This window comes from Salmo salar, chromosome 07, assembly GCF_965601325.2.
Source record: "Salmo salar chromosome 07, fSalSal1, whole genome shotgun sequence".
Lineage (NCBI taxonomy): Eukaryota > Metazoa > Chordata > Actinopteri > Salmoniformes > Salmonidae > Salmo > Salmo salar.
Window position 1 is genome coordinate 40,517,150 of NC_138297.1, and position 22,610 is coordinate 40,539,759.

The 22,610-nt window shown below is 43.0% G+C and overlaps 1 protein-coding gene across 1 annotated transcript; it reads right to left on the reverse strand.

Moving 5' to 3' along the window:
• Positions 1-8,054: 8,054 nt before the first annotated feature.
• Positions 8,055-19,302, reverse strand: LOC145879938 (proton myo-inositol cotransporter-like). The gene is made up of 2 exons (XM_082977212.1): positions 18,410-19,302; positions 8,055-8,218 (listed from the first exon to the last, which is right to left on the reverse strand). Exons 1-2 carry the CDS (start codon positions 18,960-18,962, stop codon positions 8,055-8,057), a joined length of 717 nt encoding a protein of 238 aa, XP_082833338.1. The 5' UTR covers positions 18,963-19,302.
• Positions 19,303-22,610: the final 3,308 nt, after the last annotated feature.

Here is a 22,610-nt window from a genome sequence, read left to right on the forward strand (position 1 = left end):
TACTTTTTTTAGAATATACCTTTATTATTCCCCGCAAACCCTACCACCCTTCCCCCAATTGCAGTAAATGAATTAACAATAATACTTAGGCTTCTTCCTTCAGTTTATACATATTATACACATTTTTTAAAGACACAATCTATTTTACAATAGTCATATTTTATTTGTTTTTAATCCTTCCTCCATTTCTGATGTCCATCCAGTTTGATTTCTATTTGTAGCTGTGCTATTTCACAGAATTTCTGAACCTATATACATTTTACAGACCCCGTATGTTTAACATTGGTTATCTTGTTATTAGTCCCACCCTTCAGCTCCATTCAACCCCTCCCATCTATCTCTCAACACCATCCATTTTGGATTTCTATTTGCCATATATTTTTCAACTGTGCTGTGATGTTTCACAAAAATACTGAACCTTTCTATTCTCATAGCTTATACAGATTGTAAATTAAAGATAAACATTTTTGCAAAAATAATTATTGTATTATTGATTGATTGACTGACTTTTCAAATCACTCAGTATTGCTATCTGCAGCATTAGTTCTAGGCAAATGTTGCAATTCTTCAGCCATTCCTGGACCTGTGACCAAAAACGAGCTACATATGGACAATACCAAAATAAATGATCTAATGACTCTGCCTCCTCACAGCAGAATCTGCAGACCTGGGAAGATTGTATCCCCCATATATATAACATTCTATTAGTTGCAAGAATTTTGTATAATAATTTAAATTGAAAAATTCAAAGTTTTGAATCTGGCGTTGTTTTGCGTGTCAATTCGTAAACCATGTGCCATGGAATGGGTACATCGAAAATCTCTTCCCAACTATTTTGCCATTTATAAGGCACAGCTGTCAATATTTTGGTTCTTAAATTAAATTGGTATATGTTTTTATTAATCACAATTTTCTTTAACCATTTATGTTCTTTAATGCAGGGCCGACAGACAAGTTCCTTACTTTCCCCCTTCTACTTGCCTATTCCATTTTTGTGGTAATGCTGCAATTAATTGGTTGTAATTTTGGGTAGAGCAGACATTTCCATATGTCTGTGTTAGCTGCATGTGTGACATAACTCCACCAGTCCTATTTATGATATCATTTACAGAAATACCTTTTTAAACATTTTATCTAAAAATACACTTTTTTATCTATTAGTATATTTGAGCTTAACCACAATATTTGTTGTATTATTTGTTCTGTCTTTTCAGGTGGATTAAACTGAAATTGCAACCAACTTTCTAAGGCTTGTTTAAAAAATAACGATATTTTGGAGATTATTTCGTTTTCAAACAATCAAAAGTGAGCAGTTGTAATCTGAATAAAGGAGAAAAGGACATTCTTGAACATGGGGTGAGACATTCCTACCAATTTACTAGAGAACCATTTCGGAATTAAGTATAACTTTTGTATGACTGATGCCTTTAGTGAGAGGTCTAATGCTTTAATATTTAATCATTTCTGCCCTCCGAATTCATATTCGTTATATAAATAGGCCCTTTTAATTTTGTCTGGCTTGCCATTCCAAATAAAATTGAATATTTTTTGGTTCATATAACTTAAAAAGCAGGTCACTAGGTGTAGGAAAAACAATAAGCAAATAGGTAAACTGGGATATGACTAAAGAGTTAATCAGGGTGATTTTTCCACAAATAGACAGGTATTATCCTTTCCATGGTAGCAAGATCTTATCTATTGTTGCTAACTTTCTATAAAACTGTATTGGAGTGAGAATTTCTTTCTTTCGGGATTTGTATACAGAGTATGTCCACATCCCCGTCAGACCATTTTATTGGTAAACTACACAGTAATGTAAAAGTTGAATTTTTTTGTGATCCAATACATAATATAGTACACTAATCCAGAGAGATTAGCAAAAGTATCTAGATCCTCTATGAGGCTGTGGAGGGATTCTAATTGTGGTTTTAAAAGAAAATATGAATCATCAGATATAGTTGTTAGTTGTGTTGTTGATGTTGTGTTGCTCTGTCACTCTGTACAGTATGTGTCATTGTGTTTATTATTGCTCTTTAATCCTGGCTGTGTATGGGTGGATGAGTGACTGGTGGTTAGAGTGACTCATCACATCAGAGGTGATGGAGACAGGGAAGAAAGGGATGAGGTTATCATGGAAAACAAGTCAGGGAGAAAGGGGACAAAGGAGGCACCTGTTTTCCCAGGTGTGAGTTTACTACCCCCCCTCCCCCAACAACTATCAGAGTTGCAATTTATTGCCAGGAGGGTATTTTTTTATTCTTGGATTGTGGCCCCACTGACCGCACTCTAGCACTCTGATTGGCTGAGGCTTTATTTTCCCTCTCCTTTCTTTTCAGGAGATGGCTTGGTGTCATACAATGTCATTGACTTGAGAATGCAGTACAAAACAATAATTTATCTAACCATTGGTTGTCCATATACATGTATTCATGTCAACAAGGGGATATTGCAGTTTATCATGTATGGTGGTTTCATTGCTTAGGTCTATGGCCATGCCTTGACTCATATATAAAAATCAGGACAGAAGAAAAAGGATATCAAAGTGAAACAGTTCTCTAAAGACACAGGAGACAATAATACAAGAAACAACACTTCTGTAGCTTGTCAACTATGTGTCTGTCTATCCCTGTTCTCTCCTCTCTGCACAGGCCATACAAACGCTTCACACCGCGTGGCCGCTGCCACTCTAACCTGGTGGTCCCAGCGCGCACGACCCACGTGGAGTTCCAGGTCTCCGGCAGCCTCTGGAACTGCCGGTCTGCAGCCAACAAGGCTGAGTTCATCTCAGCCTATGCTACCCTCCAGTCCCTAGACTTCCTGGCGCTGACGGAAACATGGATTACCACAGATAACACTGCTACTCCTACTGCTCTCTCTTCGTCTGCCCACGTGTTCTCGCATACCCCTAGAGCATCGAGCCAGCGGGGTGGTGGCACTGGAATCCTCATCTCTCCCAAGTGGACATTCTCTCTTTCTCCCCTGACCCATCTGTCTATCTTCTCATTTGAATTCCATGCTGTCACAGTTACCAGCCCTTTCAAGCTTAACATCCTTATCATTTATCGCCCTCCAGGTTCCCTTGGAGAGTTCATCAATGAGCTTGACGCCTTGATAAGTTCCTTTCCTGAGGATGGCTCACCTCTCACAGTTCTGGGTGACTTTAACCTCCCCACGTCTACCTTCGACTCATTCCTCTCTGCCTCCTTCTTTCCACTCCTCTCCTCTTTTGACCTCACCCTCTCACCTTCCCCCCCTACTCACAAGGCAGGCAATACGCTTGACCTCATCTTTACTAGATGCTGTTCTTCCACTAATCTCATTGCAACTCCCCTCCAAATCTCCGACCACTACCTTGTATCCTTTTCCCTCTTGCTCTCATCCAACACTTCTCACTCTGCCCCTACTCGGATGGTATTGCGCCGTCCCAACCTTCGCTCTCTCTCTCCCGCTACTCTCTCCTCTTCCATCCTATCATCTCTTCCCTCTGCTCAAACCTTCTCCAACCTATCTCCTGATTCTGCCTCCTCAACCCTCCTCTCCTCCCTTTCTGCATCCTTTGATTTTCTCTGTCCCCTATCCTCCAGGCCGGCTCGGTCCTCCCCTCCTGCTCCGTGGCTCGACGACTCACTACGAGCTCACAGAACAGGGCTCCGGGCAGCCGAGCGGAAATGGAGGAAAACTCGCCTCCCTGCGGACCTGGCATCCTTTCACTCACTCCTCTCTACATTCTCCTCTTCTGTCTCTGCTGCTAAAGCCACTTTCTACCACTCTAAATTCCAAGCATCTGCCTCTAACCCTAGGAAGCTCTTTGCTACCTTCTCCTCCCTCCTGAATCCTCCTCCCCCTCCCCCCCCCCCTCCTCCCTCTCTGCGGATGACTTCGTCAACCATTTTGAAAAGAAGGTTGACGATATCCGATCCTCGTTTGCTAAGTCAAACGACACCGCTGGTCCTGCTCACACTGCCCTACCCTGTGCTTTGACCTCTTTCTCCCCTCTCTCTCCAGATGAAATCTCGCGTCTTGTGACGGCCGGCCGCCCAACAACCTGCCCACTTGACCCTATCCCCTCCTCTCTTCTCCAGACCATTTCCGGAGACCTTCTCCCCTTCCTCACCTCGCTCATCAACTCATCCTTGACCGCTGGCTACGTCCCTTCCGTCTTCAAGAGAGCGAGAGTTGCACCCCTTCTGAAAAAACCTACACTCGATCCCTCCGATGTCAACAACTACAGACCAGTATCCCTTCTTTCTTTCTCTCCAAAACTCTTGAACGTGCCGTCCTTGGCCAGCTCTCCTGCTATCTCTCTCAGAATGACCTTCTTGATCCTAATCAGTCAGGTTTCAAGACTGGGCATTCAACTGAGACTGCTCTTCTCTGTGTCACAGAGGCTCTCCGCACTGCTAAAGCTAACTCGCTCTCCTCTGCTCTCATCCTTCTAGACCTATCTGCTGCCTTTGATACTGTGAACCATCAGATCCTCCTCTCCACCCTCTCCGAGTTGGGCATCTCCGGCGCGGCCCACGCTTGGATTGCGTCCTACCTGATAGGTCGCTCCTACCAGGTGGCGTGGCGAGAATCTGTCTCCGCACCATGCGCTCTCACCACTGGTGTCCCCCAGGGCTCTGTTCTAGGCCCTCTCCTATTCTCGCTATACACCAAGTCACTTGGCTCTGTCATATCCTCACATGGTCTCTCCTATCATTGCTATGCAGACGACACACAATTAATCTTCTCCTTTCCCCCTTCTGATAACCAGGCGGCGAATCGCATCTCTGCATGTCTGTCAGACATATCAGTGTGGATGACGGATCACCAGCTCAAGCTGAACCTCGGCAAGACGGAGCTGCTATTCCTCCCGGGGAAGGACTGCCCGTTCCATGATCTCGCCATCACGGTTGACAACTCCCTTGTGTCCTCCTCCCAGAGTGCTAAGAACCTTGGCGTGATCCTGGACAACACCCTGTCGTTCTCCACTAACGTCAAGGCGGTGACCCGATCCTGTAAGTTCATGCTCTACAACATTCGCAGAGTACGACCCTGCCTCACACAGGAAGCGGCGCAGGTCCTAATCCAGGCACTTGTCATCTCCCGTCTGGATTACTGCAACTCGCTGTTGGCTGGGCTCCCTGCCTGTGCCATTAAACCCCTACAACTCATCCAGAACGCCGCAGCCCGTCTGGTGTTCAACCTTCCCAAGTTCTCTCACGTCACCCCGCTCCTCCGCTCTCTCCACTGGCTTCCAGTTGAAGCTCGCATCCGCTACAAGACCATGGTGATTGCCTACGGAGCTGTGAAGGGAACGGCACCTCCATACCTTCAGGCTCTGATCAGGCCCTACACCCAAACAAGGGCACTGCGTTCATCCACCACTGGCCTGCTGGCCCCCCTACCTCTGAGGAAGCACAGTTCCCGCTCAGCCCAGTCAAAACTGTTCGCTGCTCTGGCACCCCAATGGTGGAACAAGCTCCCTCACGACGCCAGGACAGCGGAGTCAATCACCACCTTCCGGAGACACCTGAAACCCCACCTCTTTAAGGAATACCTAGGATAGGATAAAGTAATCCTTCTAACCCCCCCTTAAAAGATTTAGATGCACTATTGTAAAGTGGTTGTTCCACTGGATATCATAAGGTGAATGCACCATTTTGTAAGTCGCTCTGGATAAGAGCGTCTGCTAAATGACTTAAATGTAATACCCACCATAAAGTATACCTGGAGAGGGGGAGGAGGAGAGGATAGGGAGAGAGGGGGGAAATGCAGTGGTGAGGGATGGAAAAAGGGAGGAGGAGAGAGAGGGAGAGACAGAGATAAATTAGCTGTTTCATCTGAGAGTGTGAGAGAGGAGAAACCCCATGAGCTGGAGCATAGAAGGGACCACTGATGGGTTGACTCCCACAATGTAGCAATGTTCCAGCATACATGTCTGTAGCTTTCTTAAGTCTCGTTTACATTACCCATAAACACTCCGTTACGTTGCGCTGGATGTCATGCACTTCAATGGGGAGGTCCACAACGGAGTGGAATGGCAATGCCCCCTTACAGTTGAAGGCTCCGTTGTGAGACAGACCCCACATACTTTAAAATGTTCCAAACGTTGTGTTGTCTAGTTATCAAAAAAAACAAAAATGTGTTTTCGGTGATGGCTTTATGGAATAGCTAGGCAACTTTTAAACAATTATCCATTCCTATAAGTGAGAACACTTTTAAGTTTGTTGTGATGATATGGTAATGACGTTTGTTTTTTATGATAATTATTAAGTCGGGGAAGGTACAACTTCTGCTGTTTCTGGGAAACTTGACAATGGCAGATAACAAAGGCATTCGCCTTAGTTATTGCCAATGAAGTGGATGCTATCGAAATGCCACTTCTCCTACATGAAGCTGAACATGATGAACATACATTTTTTTATTTATTCTTTATTTAAATAGGCAAGCCAGTTAAGAACAAATTCTTATTTACAATGACGGCCGACCCCGGCCACAACCCGGACGACGCTGGGCCAATTGTGGTCCGCCCTATGGGACTCCCAATCAAGTCCGGTTGTGATACGGTCTGGAATTGAACCAGGGTCTGTAGTGACACCTCTAGCACTGAGATGCAGTGCCTTAGACTGCTGAACCACTCGGGAGTCATGCACTTCAATGGGTAGGTCCACAACGGAGTGGAATGGCAATGCCCCAATGCAGTTGAAGGCTCTGTTGCGAGATGGATGCCGCATACCTTAAAATGTTCTAAACCTTGTGTCGTCCAAGGAAATAAGATACCAGCCCATGCTCTTTCTCCCACAATGCTTTGGTTCTGACTTCAAGTTGCAATTGGTGAGGAGCAAATGCAGAAATTCACAAGTCTTGTTTTGTATTTTTGTGATGGTTTTCTCAAAATATAACCAGGTAGGCTACTAGAGTGAGAACATACACTACCGGTCAAAAGTTTGAGAACACCTACTCGTTCAAGGGTTTTTCTTAAATTGTTGCTATTTTCTACATTGTAGAATAATAGTGAAGACATCAAAACTATGAAATAACACATATGGAATCATGTAGTAACCAAAATATATTTTATATTTGAGATTCTTCAAAGTAGCCACCCTTTGCCTTGATGAAAGCTTTGCACATTCTTGGCATTCTCTCAACCAGCTTCATGAGGTAGTCACTTGGAATGCATTTCAATTAACTGGTGAACCTTGTTAAAAGTTAATTTGTGGAATTTCTTTCCTTATTAATGCGCTTGAGCTAATCAGTTGTGTTGTGACAAGGTGGGGGGCGGGGGGGGGGGGGGGGCACACTTAACCCGCATGGCTACCACAGCATTCTGCAGCGATACGCCATCCCATCTGGTTTGGGCTTAGTGGGACTATCATTTGTTTTTCAACAGGACAATGACCCAACACACCTACAGGCTGTGTAAGGGGTATTTGACCAAGAAGGAGAGTGATGGAGTGCTGCATCAGATGACCTGGCCTCCACAATCACTTAACCCAATTGAGATGTTTTGGGATGAGTTGGACTGTAGAGTGAAGGAAAAGCTGCCAACAACTGCTTAGCGTATGTGGGAACTCCTACAAGACTGCTGGAAAAGCATTCCAGGTGAAGCTGGTTAAGAGAATGCCAAGAGTGCAAAGGATGGCTACTTTGAAGAATCTCAAATATAAAATATATTTTGATGTGTTTAACACTTTTTTTGGTTACTACACGATTCCATAGTTTTGATGTCTTCACTATTATTCTACAATGTAGAAAATAGTAAAAATAAAGAAAAACCCTTGAACGAGTAGGTGTCCAAACATTTGACTGGTACTGTATATATACAGTGTATACTGTATATATTTACCAACAATTATATGGGGGATTGGAAATGATGCAGACAATTATATTGATGGAATCGACAATCTATCTGCACTATTAAAGCTGATCTACCACCCACATAATAATAATCAAATTGGTTAAATGATGGACCTTGATGAGATATTCAAAGATGAGGCTTGTAGAGCAATTACGTGTGTGTGTGTGTGTGTATGTGTGTGTGTGTGTGTGTGTGTGTGTGTGTGTGTGTCTCACCTCCATCCATCATGGCGTAGGTAGCTGAAGGCCCCGTCTATGATGCTGGCAGTGAACTGGCCTCCTGTGATAAACAGTGTGTTTACTGTCACCAGCTGGCCTCTCAGGTGGGGGGGAGACGTCTCAGCTATGTACACTGGCACCGTCATGGACGCAATACCTACTCACGTGGGATGGGTCAGAGGAATAGGGAAAACACAATGAGGAGAGTAGAACTGTACAGTGTAGGGTGAAGATGCCCCTAGATGCTAATCTTGGATCAGTTTAGCATTTTCCCCACTAATGGTTAAGGTTAGGATTAGGGGAGGGGAAGCTGATACTAGATCTGCACCTAGGGGAAACTTCACCCCGGAGCATACAATACAGTCAAAGTTTATGGATAAGTGCAAATTCAGCTTTTATGATCACTTCACTGGTTTACCTAACTCAAGAACAATGGTATAGGGTCTGAGTTAGGCATGAAACAACATATCCTCTCCACACTCCCCTACATCTGTCAATCAAGCGGAATCTGAGTGTCCTCAGTCACATCTCTCATCTAGAGAACCTGACCAATCAAAACACTCAACCACAGAGCTGCTGCACCAATCCCACACTAGCCATTAGGGCACTAAAGAGCCCTCATCATTTCACACAACATCAATCATGTCTGACAGACTGAACAACATCAACCACATCGGTCATCTCTGTAAGCAGATCTACAACATATATCTCAAGTGCATCCACTACATCAGAGATATTGTAGCCTATACAGCATGTAAGTCAGTGTTGTTCTCAGCTGCTGCAGCCACTGACCATGCCAAAACGACTACATATTTACACTGACCGCTAGAACAAACAACATGTGTTTGCCCGGATTCATCTGACAAGGGCCGTGACATCACCGCTCCGTTCTGCGCCACACCGATAAGGGACTATTAACAGCACCCAGAGTGCACTACTTCCTGTCTCTCCTCCAGTTATCCGGCAGACGACGTAGCTACCTGTTGCCGTGGGAACCGCTTGCTTCGCCATGCAGGCACTCAATTATAAGACACCGGCTGGAGTTAATCAATATCTGGGAGACGCGAGACGTTTTATTGGCATTTCATTCATTTTCTTTTAAACACAGGATTGAGGGCTGGAGGGACGGGTCCTACTGTTAAAGGTAGTGGCCCTAGGCTTGCCGCTCATACGGTACACACCTGGGGTGACCAACCCTAGAGGTGTGGTTGATAGAGTTGCCAACTACACCTGTAGAGCTACTAGCTGTGCAGATTTTTGCTCCAGCCCTGCAGTGACCTAACACACCTGATTCAGCTGATCATGGTCCAGACTTAGAGTGACGACCTTGATTAGTTTACTATTTCAGTCAGGTGTGTTAATGCAGGGCTGGAGCAAAAGCATGCATACCAATACATACTCCAGTGGGTAACACTACCAAGTAAACAACTAGAGCTGAGCATGCTTCAACATAGATAAAGGGTTCTACTCTGTTTGCTCTTCTGTCAAAGGCTGCTCCTCTACATATCACATTTTACGTTTGTCATTTTATTTTCATCATACACATGCAGAGAGCAGAACAAATAACTGAACCAAACACGTGGTTGTGAATGGAATTAAGAGTAGAGGGTATAATATAATAAAATAAAGGAGAGAGAGGCAGAGAGAGCGAGAGCGACTGAAAGAGAGAGAGAGAGGCAGAGAGAGAGGGAGCGAGAGAGACTGAAAGAGAGAGAGAGAGAGAGAGACTGAAAGAGAGAGAGAGCGCGAGAGAGAGAGTTAATCTTTTTGGGATGTTATCCTAATGTTAGATAAAACCCTAATGCAGGACATACACTATACGATTTGGCCACAAATTTGCCATGTTTTTGCCATCCCAGGTGAATTTTCATGACGGGGTGAAATCCAATGAACTTGGGATAGGATCAGTATGTCGGGACACACCTAGTTTGAGCGGGTTAGGGACGCACCGATGATGGCTGTTCCGTTTTCCAAACCCCTGTTGGATGTCCCGATCATTTTCCGACGTCAGAAATGTCTGCTAAATGACTTAAATGTAATGTAATGTAATGTAAATGTTGGTTGTGCACCTTGCAGTATGAGAAGTGCTATAACGCGATTGGGCAAGGATTAATGAGAATAGCCAATGAGCACTCAGCACGTGAGACCAAAACAATGATGGCGAATTGGAAAGGAACATTTGCGTTGCCATTTTTTTCCTAAGACAACTGAGAAATGCAGTGCAAGATGAATTAGGGAATCATTGTGTAGTGTGAGCACCACCGTCCTGGGGTTGAGGATGGACGGAATTAAAGATTTGGGACAAGGAAATCTGGAAATGTGAGCACGTCCAAGTTGTTAAGATTTTAGAAGTTGTGCAGTGCATGCCCAGCATAACTAATGTTCTAGAAATGTTCCCGGTTTGCTGGGTGGGTTCTGAGAGTGGGAGAGCCCTCCTTTCCTCCCCATCACTCCCTCCTTCTCTTGTTATCAGCGACAGCCTTTGGTCAGTCCCTCCGGTCTCCCCAGGCCTCTACTCAGACACATGTGGAGTCCACCACCACCAAGACTCGTATTTTATTTAACCTTTTATTTTATCAGGGAGTCATACTGAGACCAAGGTCTCTTTTACAGACGAGCCCTGAATGACAAATACACACATGAAAATATAAATACAAAATGCAAGCAGAAAGAAAAACACGGTGTGAACAAATCAGCTTGTCCGAAACACCCTAACACAGGCGGGAGGCACAACATGAACAGACGAGAGGCAGTGGTTGTGATTCCTTTTCTTGTGAATGTTTACTAAAACGGGTCTTCTTTCGCCTGACAAAATAACTCCAGTACAGGGTAACGTCCAAAGCTGAAACACCAGCGTAACAAAACAAATAAACAAACTTAGCCGTTGACCAAAAGGCTGTGGCCAAAAAGGGAAAACAAAACGGCTAGCCCTGTCTTTAGACTATCTTCTACACATAATAGTTACAGGAGGAACACGTCGCTCTACCTATAGCCTGCCTTGGTTAACAGAGAGACAAGGTGCCCCGGTAAAAGAAGCTTTCTCTGAGGTAGGAAAATCCGACATCCTCACAGGTCCCCGTCTCTACTCCCCCCCTCCCTCCAGCTCCTCTCCCAGGACACCTAATATAGAGGAAGACAAAGCAATTAGTGGGCCCAGGTGTGTATTAATTGGCTTTACACTGAGTACCTATCCCCTGAGGAGGGTGCTGTCGTGTCGTCTTCCTCCGGCCGGTCACAGAACTCACACAATGGTCATAAAAAACAAACACATTCATCAGTAATAAGGTCCTCAATCAGCTTTCTGAATTCCCCTCAAGGCACAACGACACCAAATGTAAGAACATTTTGAAGATTGTTTCACAAATAAGGTGCAAGACAACTAGAAGCTAATTTACCTAACTCAGTAGAGACTAAAGGAATTTTCTGTTAGCCATCCGGGGACAGGGTCTGGTAACTCAGATGTCTAAAGTTTAGCAATTACTTTTCTGTAAAAGGGCTTTATAAATGAAAACATAGCAATGTATCGTGCTATGTAACCTACATGACATCAAAGAGGGCCAACCAACTTTCTGGTAGAGAATGCAGTGATGAGTACTAAAATTGTCACCTGAAATAAAGTGAAATGTTTTATGACGGCTTTAACCCTAGGATGCATAGTAAACATGATGCCCCAAGAATGCATATGCCAGGTCAAAATGAACTGATAATGTAATAGCTGTGTTTTATTTATACGGGTCATGATAGTATCACTGCTCTTTAATAAGCTTTACGTATCGGCCTCACGGCCTTCGTCAGAACGGGTTCCTTATTTTATACAACTGTTACCATGCACCTGCAAAAAAAGATAGATCCGATGTGTGAATGAATACCTTTTGAATTTATATGAGCCCAAAATATTATCCATTTTGTGGAACATAATTATTTTGAGTGATGATTTGGACCTTTAAATAATTATTTTGTTTGAAATGTTTTTAGTCGCTCTTCAACAGTTTGATACACATTTCAATGATAACATATTTTGAAAATTCATAACAGCTATTGAAAATATTAGCATATTTTTCTTACAATCAATCTTACAAAGTTTCACATTCAACCTTTTAGTGTGAAGAACAAAATAAAACCACCGTAAGCATGTTTTATAATATTTCAAAACATTTATTTGAAAATCCAAAGTTCATCATCAATATAAACGATAACACTAACAATTGTGAATTTAGAAAACATGAACAATAAAAGGAACAAAGTGTGCATGTCTGTGATGCTTACTTACTTATGCTGTTTTAGTCCATGTATTTGTTACAAACCACAAGCATGTGACTGTGCTCTTTGCAGACGGGTGAATTGCACTGAGAACACCAGCAGCTGACTTTTGTATCCTTTGCTCTTGGGCAGAGCTGGCACCTCTTCCTCTTTTGGCCCTGGCAATCACCACCTTCCGGAGACACCTGAAACCCCACCTCTTTAAGGAATACCTGGGATAGGATTAAGTAATCCTTCTAACCCCCCCCCCCCCCCCCCCAAATAAGATATAGATGCACTATTGTAAAGTGGTTGTTCCACTGGATATCATAAGGTGAATGCACCAATTTGTAAGTCGCTCTGGATAAGAGCGTCTGCTAAATGACGTAAATGTAAAATGTAATGGGAGAACCTTCCAGAAGGACAACAATCTCTGCAGCACTCCAACAATCAGGCCTTCATGGTAGAGAGTGGCCAGACGGAAGCCACTCCTCAGTAAACAGCACATGACAGCCCGCTTGGAGTTTGCCAAAAGGCACCTAAAGGACTCTCAGACCATGAGAAATAAGATTCTCTGGTCTGATGAAACCAAGATTGAACTCTTTGGATGGAATGTCAAGCATGACGTCTGGAGGAAAGCTGCTCATCCACTGTGACGCAGTCGCTGGGGATGAACCTTCCTCTACAGTTTGCTAGGAAAAGGTCCCACACATACCGGAAGGCTGCCAGGTAGTCTATTGCCTCTCTGAACACTCTGGTCCTCCTGTAATCAAGCCTCAGGTAGCGACGGATATCCTCATATCTTCTAATCCTTATAAATTGGATTCTGCAGTGGATCCAAAAATAGCTCCAGTGGGGAGACATCCCACCTTTTCTCCATGCTGGCGAGGAGGGTTAAACCAATAAAGGCCTTAAATTCCTCTTTGTTGACCTCTCTCCACTCTGTCCCTTTTGCTGTCGCTATTCTCCGTCTTTCTAAATTGGTACACTTTAGAACCTCCTCAATGATGTTGTCACTAATGAACAGCTCCCAGGCAACTTTTGGTGACACAACTGTAGACCCCGGCACAAACCCTGGCCAGCTCCTCAGGATGTTATGGCTTATGGACCTGCCTTTAGTGTGTGTGTAGGGGGGGGGGGGCACATAGTCTGTGTCATCTGAATTGGATACCTCAGGTTCTTAGTCAGAGGCACCAATGGCTTCCTCATCCAGCATCTGTAAAACCATTTTGTTGTATTTCTGGCAAAATTCTTATGAAACTCTTTTTACTCAGTGAGTTAAAAAGGATAAATGAAAACGGTGATTAGTGAACATTAAAAACAAGATATTTAATACATATTTTATTAATTACTTAGATTTTATTGTTGTAGGAAGAAGAAAGGTCAGGGTGGCGAGTGCAATGCAGTGAATTCCATAGGAAATACATACGGGTCATATTTGACCCACATATGAAAAGTTGGGGTAGTGATGCAAAAACAATTTTTACTTAAAAAATAAGAAAGAAAAAAAACTAGGATGGTAGAATATTAAAGACACATTATTTAGAGGAATTCCTGGAATATTAGATGACATTTCGGGGGGGGGGGGGGGGGTCAATACAGCAAAATAACCATTAGGCCGGGTCATTTTGCATCCTAGGGTTAATGAAGTGGCAGCTGCGTTCATATAGATGATGTCGCCATAGTCTAGGACCGATAGGAACGTCAACTGAATAATTTGCTTTCAACTATTTCGCGAGAGGCAGGACCTATTTCTATAGAAGACCATTTTTATACTCAGCTTCTAAACTAACACTTCAATATGTGATATCCAAAGTAAATATGCTTAAATCAAACTTATTTTTATGGGCTCTAGAGAACAACATATACTTAGTTTTACCTGCATTCAGTACTAATTTCAGGTCGACAAAGTTTTTCTGTAATACAATGAAGTCAGACTGTACTTCAGATAGAGCCTGGTCAACCGAGGGGCCAATAGAATACACAACAGTATCATCAGCATACAAGCGCAGGTTAACATTTAATGAGCTGCCAGTTGAGGACTGTCATGGCTCAACAAAACTGCTGACACAGGCTGTGAACAAGCGATTCGGTGGCATTCTCTCTTTACTGTGTCGCCACCATGCTCGATGCTATGTACAAGAATCACTACTTCGATGAAGACAAGAAACAGGGTTTACGTGAAATGTTACATACACAGCTGGACAAGATGGAAACGGACACAGTGACAGTGAGCACCGAGGAAGAGAGGCCACGGACAGACAGCTGAAACTTCACTGCTTGACATGTATGATGAAATCCTGGTTGAGAACGGAACGACTAAACAAATGAACAACGAAACAACACAGCAAGTAAGTGAAAGAAATAGGTTTTGATTATGTTTTACTGGTAATGGGGACATATGTAAATGCCAACAAAATAACTTGTTGGTCTGTGTGTGTGTGTGTGTAAGCTTTATTTAACTAGGCAAGTCAGTTAAGAACACATTTTTATTTACAATGACGGCCTACCCCAGCCAAACCCAAATGACGCTGGGCCAATTGTGCACCACCCTATGGGACTCCCAATCACAGCCGGATGTGATACAACCTGGATTCGAACCAGGGACTGTAGTGATGCCTCTTGCACTGTGATGCAGTGCCTTAGCACACACACATGGATGCAGCGGTCTAACTATTTAACTGTACTAGAATGCTTAAAAGGCCCCAAAAGAATGAATATATATATATATATATATATATATCAGTTATCGGTATCAGTTTTTTGGGGGCAAGGAAAATATCGGATATCGACCAAAAACGTAATGTCGGTGCATCACTAATAATAAAACTGACAATATCATTGATTAGAAACAGATCATAATCATTCTATACCTTATAGACAAACCACAGAACAAGGATGCATCCCAAATGGCATCCTATTCCTTATTTAGTTCACTATTGACCAGAGCCCTATAGGCCCTGGTCAAAAGTAGTGCACTATGAAGGGAATAGGGTGCCATTTGGGACTACGTACAGTTCACCCCTAGCTCTCCCATGTGCTCACCTAAAGGTCAGCTCACCAATAATTTGCCCAAGACGGTGAGATGGACCAAACCCCAGGCTTGTGTTAAAGACCAGTCAAAGGTATTCATTTCTGCCTCCTCCTGACAAACGGCAAGAATGACCTTCCCGCTTTCCCTCAGAAATGCTAAGCAATTAAATGTATGAAGAGCCCGGCCTGCCATCATGTAAATGTGATTGGATGTGTGACAGGGTAGGTTCAGAATACAGTGGGGTCCGAAATTATTGACACACTTGATAAAGATGAGAAAAAAATGACTGTATAAAATACTGAGGTATATTGTATACTAAAAAAAGGGAAATTATATTCTGTTATACTAATACAATTGCTCCGAGAAAGATTTTGTTTAACGAGTAATAATTGTTTTTCTCATAAGAGAGACAGAGAGAGACAAAGAGAGACAAAGAGAGACAAAGAGAGACAAAGAGAGACAAAGAGACAAAGAGACAGAGAGACAGAGAGACAGAGAGACAGAGAGACAGAGAGAGATTTTGAACATTATTCTACTAAGCATGACACGCCAATCTTCATTCCCAAGCAAAGGCAACGTCAAGACTATGAGTCACCCAGAAGTTGCTAGAAACTCCTTTGGTACGTCGAATTCTCATTGAATGCCAAACAGCGTGAAATCTTGTAAAAGCCTCCTACCTCCAAAAATAACATAGGCCTAGGCACTGAAGTCAAATATCAGTAATCCTGGAAAAAAGCAGTCTCAAAGTAATGGGATGAAGTTAGCAACTTCTGGTTTGATTATTGTTTTGGTATATGGCTAAATAAAGTATTGACCATCCTTTAAATTTAACCTACATAGATTTTGGGCAATAAAACCCATCACATTCACAACTAGTTAGGCCCGCCCACGAGGATACTATTGGCACATGTCTCACTTATTTTTCAGGTTAGATGACTCGATAGCCTAAGAAGTCAACTTTTTCAGTTTTGTATTAGGTTTGCCAATCAAAAAAAAAATACTGCAGCCTACAAAATGCATGCTCTTCAACCAATCGCTGCCCGCACCTGCCCGCCCGTCCAGAGTTCTGACTTAGAATATGTGGACAACTACAAATACCTAGGTGTCTGGTTAGACTATAAACTCTCCTTCCAGACTCACATTAAGCATCTTCAATCCAAAATTAAATCTAGAATCGGCTTCCTATTTCGCAACAAAGCATCCTTCACTCATGCTGCCAAACATACCCTCGTAAAACTGACCATCCTACCGATCCTCGAATTCGGCAATGTAATTTACAAAATAGCCTCCAACACTCTACTCAACAAATTGGATGCAGTCTATCACAGTGCCATCTGTTTTGTCACCAAAGCCCCATATACTACCCACCACTGCGACCTGTACGCTCTCGTTGGCTGGCCCTCGCTTCATACTCGTCGCTAAACCCACTGGCTCCAGGTCATCTACAAGTCTCTGCTAGGTAAAGCCCTGCCTTATCTCAGCTCACTGGTCACCATAGCAGCACCCACCCGTAGCACACGCTCCAGCAGGTATATCTCACTGGTCACCCCCAAAGCCAATTCTTCCTTTGGCCGCCTTTCCTTCCAGTTCTCTGCTGCCAATGACTGGAACGAACTGCAAAAATCACTGAAGCTGGAGACTCATATCTCCCTCACTAGCTTTAAGCACCAGCTGTCAGAGCAGCTCACAGATCACTGCACCTGTACATAGACCATCTGTAAAAGCCCATCCAACTACCTCATCCCCATACTGTATTTATTTATTTATTCATTCATTCATTCATTCATTCATCTTGCTCCTTTGCACCCCAGTATCTCTACTTGCACATTCATCTTCTGCACATCTACCATTCCAGTGTGTAATTGCTAAATTGTAATTACTTCGCCACCATGGCCTATTTATTGCCTTACCTCCCTTATCCTACCTCATTTGCACACACTGTATATACACTTTTTCTACTGTATGTTTGTTTATTCCATGTGTAACTCTGTGTTGTTGTATGTATCGAACTGCTTTGCTTTATCTTGGCCATGTCGCAGTTGTAAATGAGAACTTGTTATCAACTAGCCTACCTGGTTAAATAAAGGTGAAAATGTGCTGTCATGGCATACCCGTACACAGATAACCTAGTCTAGGTGAACGAGATTAGCCTGAAGTGAAAAGTAAATTCAGCAACTCTCTGAGGACAGTGGAAGTTGATAAAGGAGATTATTGTTAAAAGTAAAACCCATGCATTTTGGTCGTTGGCCTTCATCAAGGTTTTACTAATCTCTCATTGACAGACTAGATCTTCGGTTCTGGCCTTCCGTGTTGGTTGTAGATGAAAAAGGAAGATGCTTTTATATATTTCAAAATGGCCTCCTATAGGCTAGGGGATCAATCACAATCGGACACAAAACATGATGTGATTGGTTGCAATCAGTTGCAAAAACCTGACCAATAAGCGGCCATTTTAATATACATAGCCTAGGCCCTACAGCTAAACACCTCCTGTAATATTCTATATGTAAAACCCTGAAAACCCCAGGGGCATTTTACCCCTTTTAGGTTGGAAAAATGTGTTTCTAGTATAAATGTAAACCAATTTCAGGTGAATCTGGAGGTTATAAATCATACAATACCTTAATGTGCAGAAATAAATCATAGAATATCTTTAGAAATGTTGATTTTGACTAGGAACGTTAGCATGAGTTAGCATCTGCTGGGAATTGAGAATTTGCAGGTAAAGAAATACATGCGTTAGGTCTACATAAAAACCTAATCATAGGTTATTAATAGTGAGATGTGCAATGCCATTTTGTTTCGATATTTGATTGGTCTAATGGGTTTTATCACACTAATTTTCAGCGGACCTTTTCTATCATTTTTATTTTAATAACAAAAAATTTGTCAACTGTGTCCACTTATTTTCTGTGTCCATATACCTAATTCGTACCAAAATTTGCTTTTTTGTGTCAGCATTCTTTAAAAAAAAATGTACTTTACAGGTAATCTCGTAATCTCGTCCCAGGCTAATTGCCCATGGTGTTTTGTGAATGAGATAAGTAAACAAGTTTAAAGTTGCAGAAACCTTACCAAGTCCAAGCCCGACAATGAGACGTCCGACCAGTAGAACCTCCTTATCAGGAGCTGCGCTAAGCACTATTCCCCCAGCTGTGAAGATAAAACTAGCCAGGAGGATGCAGACCCTGCGCCCGAAAACTCCGTTCAACAACCCGCCAGCCAACGCGGACAGCGCGGCGGCAGCCACAGTACTAGAGATCAGAACCTCCTGCCATAGGGCGCTGAGATTCATCTCCCTCTTGAGCAGAAGCATCGCTCCCGAGATCACCCCGGTGTCATAGCCAAACAGAAAGCCACCCAGCGCGGAGAACGCGGCTAGAACATAAACAAACGCAGGTGTGACATCTTGCTGGAACTGTTTACGCGCCTCTCTCTCCAAGTCCCGGGTGGAGGTGGCGGCAGTGGCATTGGCAGGGACATCGGCAGCCTGGCTGTTGATGCTCGCGTTGGACGAAGCTTTGATGAGGCTCCGCTCTCCGTCATCGTTCACTTTCTTCCTCCTCTCACCCATCAGGTTGCTCATACTACGAAGATTATAGTCATTGTCTCTCGATTTTCGGGACATAAGGGAAGCAAACGCACCGACGAAATGTTCACAGGTCTGTAATTGGTTGGTTAATTGTTAAGAGAGCAACTGGTCCAAAAACCGTTAATTATTAATAATTCGAGTTGACAGAAGTGTCATCGCAGTGGTACTGGTGAGGGTTACTCTTTCATTCTCTGTCTCTCTCTCGCGCTCTCTCGCTCTGGCGTAGAAGGTATTGCTTTCCTGCAAACTGCCATATAGGCACTGGCCGTGTTCCAGAGAATCAAAATGACTGGCTGGATTTACCAATCACCTTGCATCATAAATAACCTATAGTGCAGGGCTATTCAACTGGCGGCCCAAAGGACAAGCACTAAGGTTTTTAGTGGTTTCTTGCATCTTTGTGGCATATAGATTTGTTTAGTTTTCTTCATATGAATTTGGCTCTAGCATTTGAACGGTTTAAGCTACAAAATATTATGACCCCATTCCTGAAAGCTACCAGTCTAACACATATGTGGCTTCTGTTTCCCTTTCTGGTACTCACAGGGACTTGTTAGAAGGGAGTGTGACAAAAAAAACACGCCTAATGACTGAGGGAAACAAATTCAAAGTATACTTCTTTCAAAATGACTTATTACTTTGAATAATATTTTAAATAAAACATAATGGTGAGCAAGCATTGTGCCTTTTCTATGATGATCATATTTTTGGGTTGCACATGGATTGACGTTGGTTGAGTGCTCTCCACGTCTATGCAAATTACTCTTAGCAACATTGAATTTTAAGGGAAGTGCTTTATTTGCACTTGCGTTTCTTTTTTTATGCTCAAAATGCTTTGAATGTTTCGTCACAATATTGTTTTGAACTGATGCCCGACTGAGCGTTCTACTCACAGGAAGTTGGTGGCACCGTAATTGGGGATGATGGTCATGGTAATGGCTCGAGCAGAATAAGTAGAATGGTATCAAATACGTCAAACACAAGTTTCCATGGGTTTGATACAATTCCATTCGCTCCATTCCAGACATTATTATCCCTCAGCAGCCTCCACTGGTTCTACTCAATGCATCGTCAATGAGCACAGATGAAGATTTCATAAAAAGTGCATTACAGTCGGGGAAATACTATGATATTCAAAAGAGGCAAATTATTGTCATAATTTTGATGTCTCCAGTATAGATGCAGTATAACGTTAGCTAGTTAAAATTGTGAGGAGGCCACCGGATTTTAGCTAGCTAACGTTAGCATTGCTAGCTATTTCTGACTAACTTTGCTAACTAATGACAACATTGCCATATGTCTGAAGTAAATTTGAAAATATAATAATGCTGGCTAAGTTGTTTCCTACTAAATAGTTGACTACTTTAGCAATGGCATTGTATTTCCAGGCACTATAGTGTAATTTAGTCAATAGTGGTTAGCCTCCATCCAGAATGACTGAGGTTACCACTTTTTATTTGTATTTTTTATTTAACCTTTATTTTACTAGGCAAGTCAGTTAAGAACAAAGTCTTATTTACAATGATGGCCTACCCCGGCCAAACCTGGACAACGCTGGGCCAATTGTACACCGCCCAATGGGACTCCCAATCATGGCCAGATGTGATACAGCCTGGATTTGAACCAGGGACTGTAGTGACACCTCTTGCACTGAGATGATGTGACTGCTGCGCCACTCGGTAGCCCTGTAGTGTAACACTATGTTGCCGGCAGAGGGTGACTTGAGAACGTTCATAACAATGGCATGACGCGACCGAGTGACAGAGGTGCAATTAAGGTCACACCCATAATCTCCCAGCCTACCCCAGTGTCCGAGAACCCCGCCTACCTCCTCTGGAGTGCTACGCTGGAGATTCCGGAACCTGCCAGGCTTTTCTCTCCCAGTGCACTGTCATTTTCGAGCTGCAGCCTTCTTCGTTCCTCTCGGACCGCTCGAGGATAGCGTACATCATAACGCTGATGTCCGGGAGGGCACTCGCCTGGGCCACGTCGGTGTGGGAGCAACAGTCCGCCGTCTGCCTCAGTCTGGAGGACTTTGTGGAGGAAGTTCGTAAGGTGTTTGATTCTCCATTGTCCGGGAGAGAGGCTGCTCGTTAGCTGCACCAGCTACGTAAAGACTCCCGTAGTGTGGCAGACTATGCGGTGGATTTTCGCACATTGGCGGCTGAGAGTGCCTGGAACCCGGAAGCATTGTTCGACATGTTTGTTTATGTTCCGTGTTTTGGGCACGTTGTATGTACTTCTGTGCGTTCGTTTAGAATGGAATAAAAGTACGCCTGTTAACCACACTCTGCTCTCCTTCACCTGACTTCGCCTCCAGTACACACCAGTAACACAAACTGATAACTTTCCGACAGATAAGATCTAAACCAGGCCAGAACTTGTCCGTGTAGACCAATTTGGGTTTCCAATCTCTCAAAAACAAATGTGGTGATCGATGGTATAAAAAGCAGCACTAAGGTCTAGGAGCATGAGGACACATGCCATTAAAAGGTAATTTACCACCTTCACAAGTGCAGTCTCAGTGCTAAGATGGGGTCTAAAACCAGACAGAAGCATTTCGTATACATTGTTTGTCTTCAGGGGCAACAGCTTTTTCAAACATTTTTGAGAGGAATGGGAGATTCGATATAGGCCGATAGTTTAAAAAAAATATTTTCTGGGTCAAGATTTGGCTTTTTCAGGAGAGGCTTTATTACTGCCACTTTTAGTGAGTTTGGTACACTTCCGGTGGATAGAGAGCCGTTTATTATGTTCAACATAGGAGGGCCAAGCACAGGAAGTAGTTCTTTCAGTAGTTTAGTTGGAATAGGGTCCAGTAGGCAGCTTGAAGTTTTAGAGGCAATGATTATTTTCATCAATGTGTCAAGAGATTTAGTATTAAAAAACTTGAGTGTCTTCCTTGATCCTAGGTCCTGGCAGTGTTGTGCAGACTCATGACAACTGAGCTTTGGAGGACTACGCAGATTTCAAGAGTCCGTAATTTGCTTTTTAATAATCATGATCTTTTCGTCAAAGAAGTTTATGAATGTATCACTGCTGAAGTGAAAGCCATCCTCTCTTGGGGAATGGTGCTTTTTAGTTAACTTTGCGAGAGTATCATTCCCATGAGCATAGTTTTCCAACTGTATGTATGGTGGGTTCCCATGAGCATTGTTTTCCAACTATATGGACGATGGCTCTTTCTTTCCCCACCCCTTTCATTGTGTAACAAGCTGTCATATCAGGTTAGTCCACTAGGGACTTTTCATTGCATTATGTTAGTAATCAATGTTTAATAGATCCTGTGTGGGTTTATGTAATTCTGTGTGATTATTTAGTTAGTTAGTAAATAAATAAGGCAATTTGTGTATCGCTGAATCATCATTTAGACTAGGGTTCGTGCAGATTTGAAGTCAGCGACATTCAGAATGAAACTGATATGAGGCAAACAGTTATTCATGGATGACTGGTATAATAACAATATATTCTGATATATTCTTGAGTTAATTCGGGAAATGGTAACTCATTAAACTAACTTTTTCCATGGTGCCCCAAGATTGCTAATGAGTTAATTGTTACATGATTCATTTAATCACGTAATAATTAAACATAGTTCATTGATTTGATAAAATAAACGTCATCACAGTCATGTCACAACAAACCCTAAGCACACAGCCAAGACAATGCAGGAGTGGCTTTGGG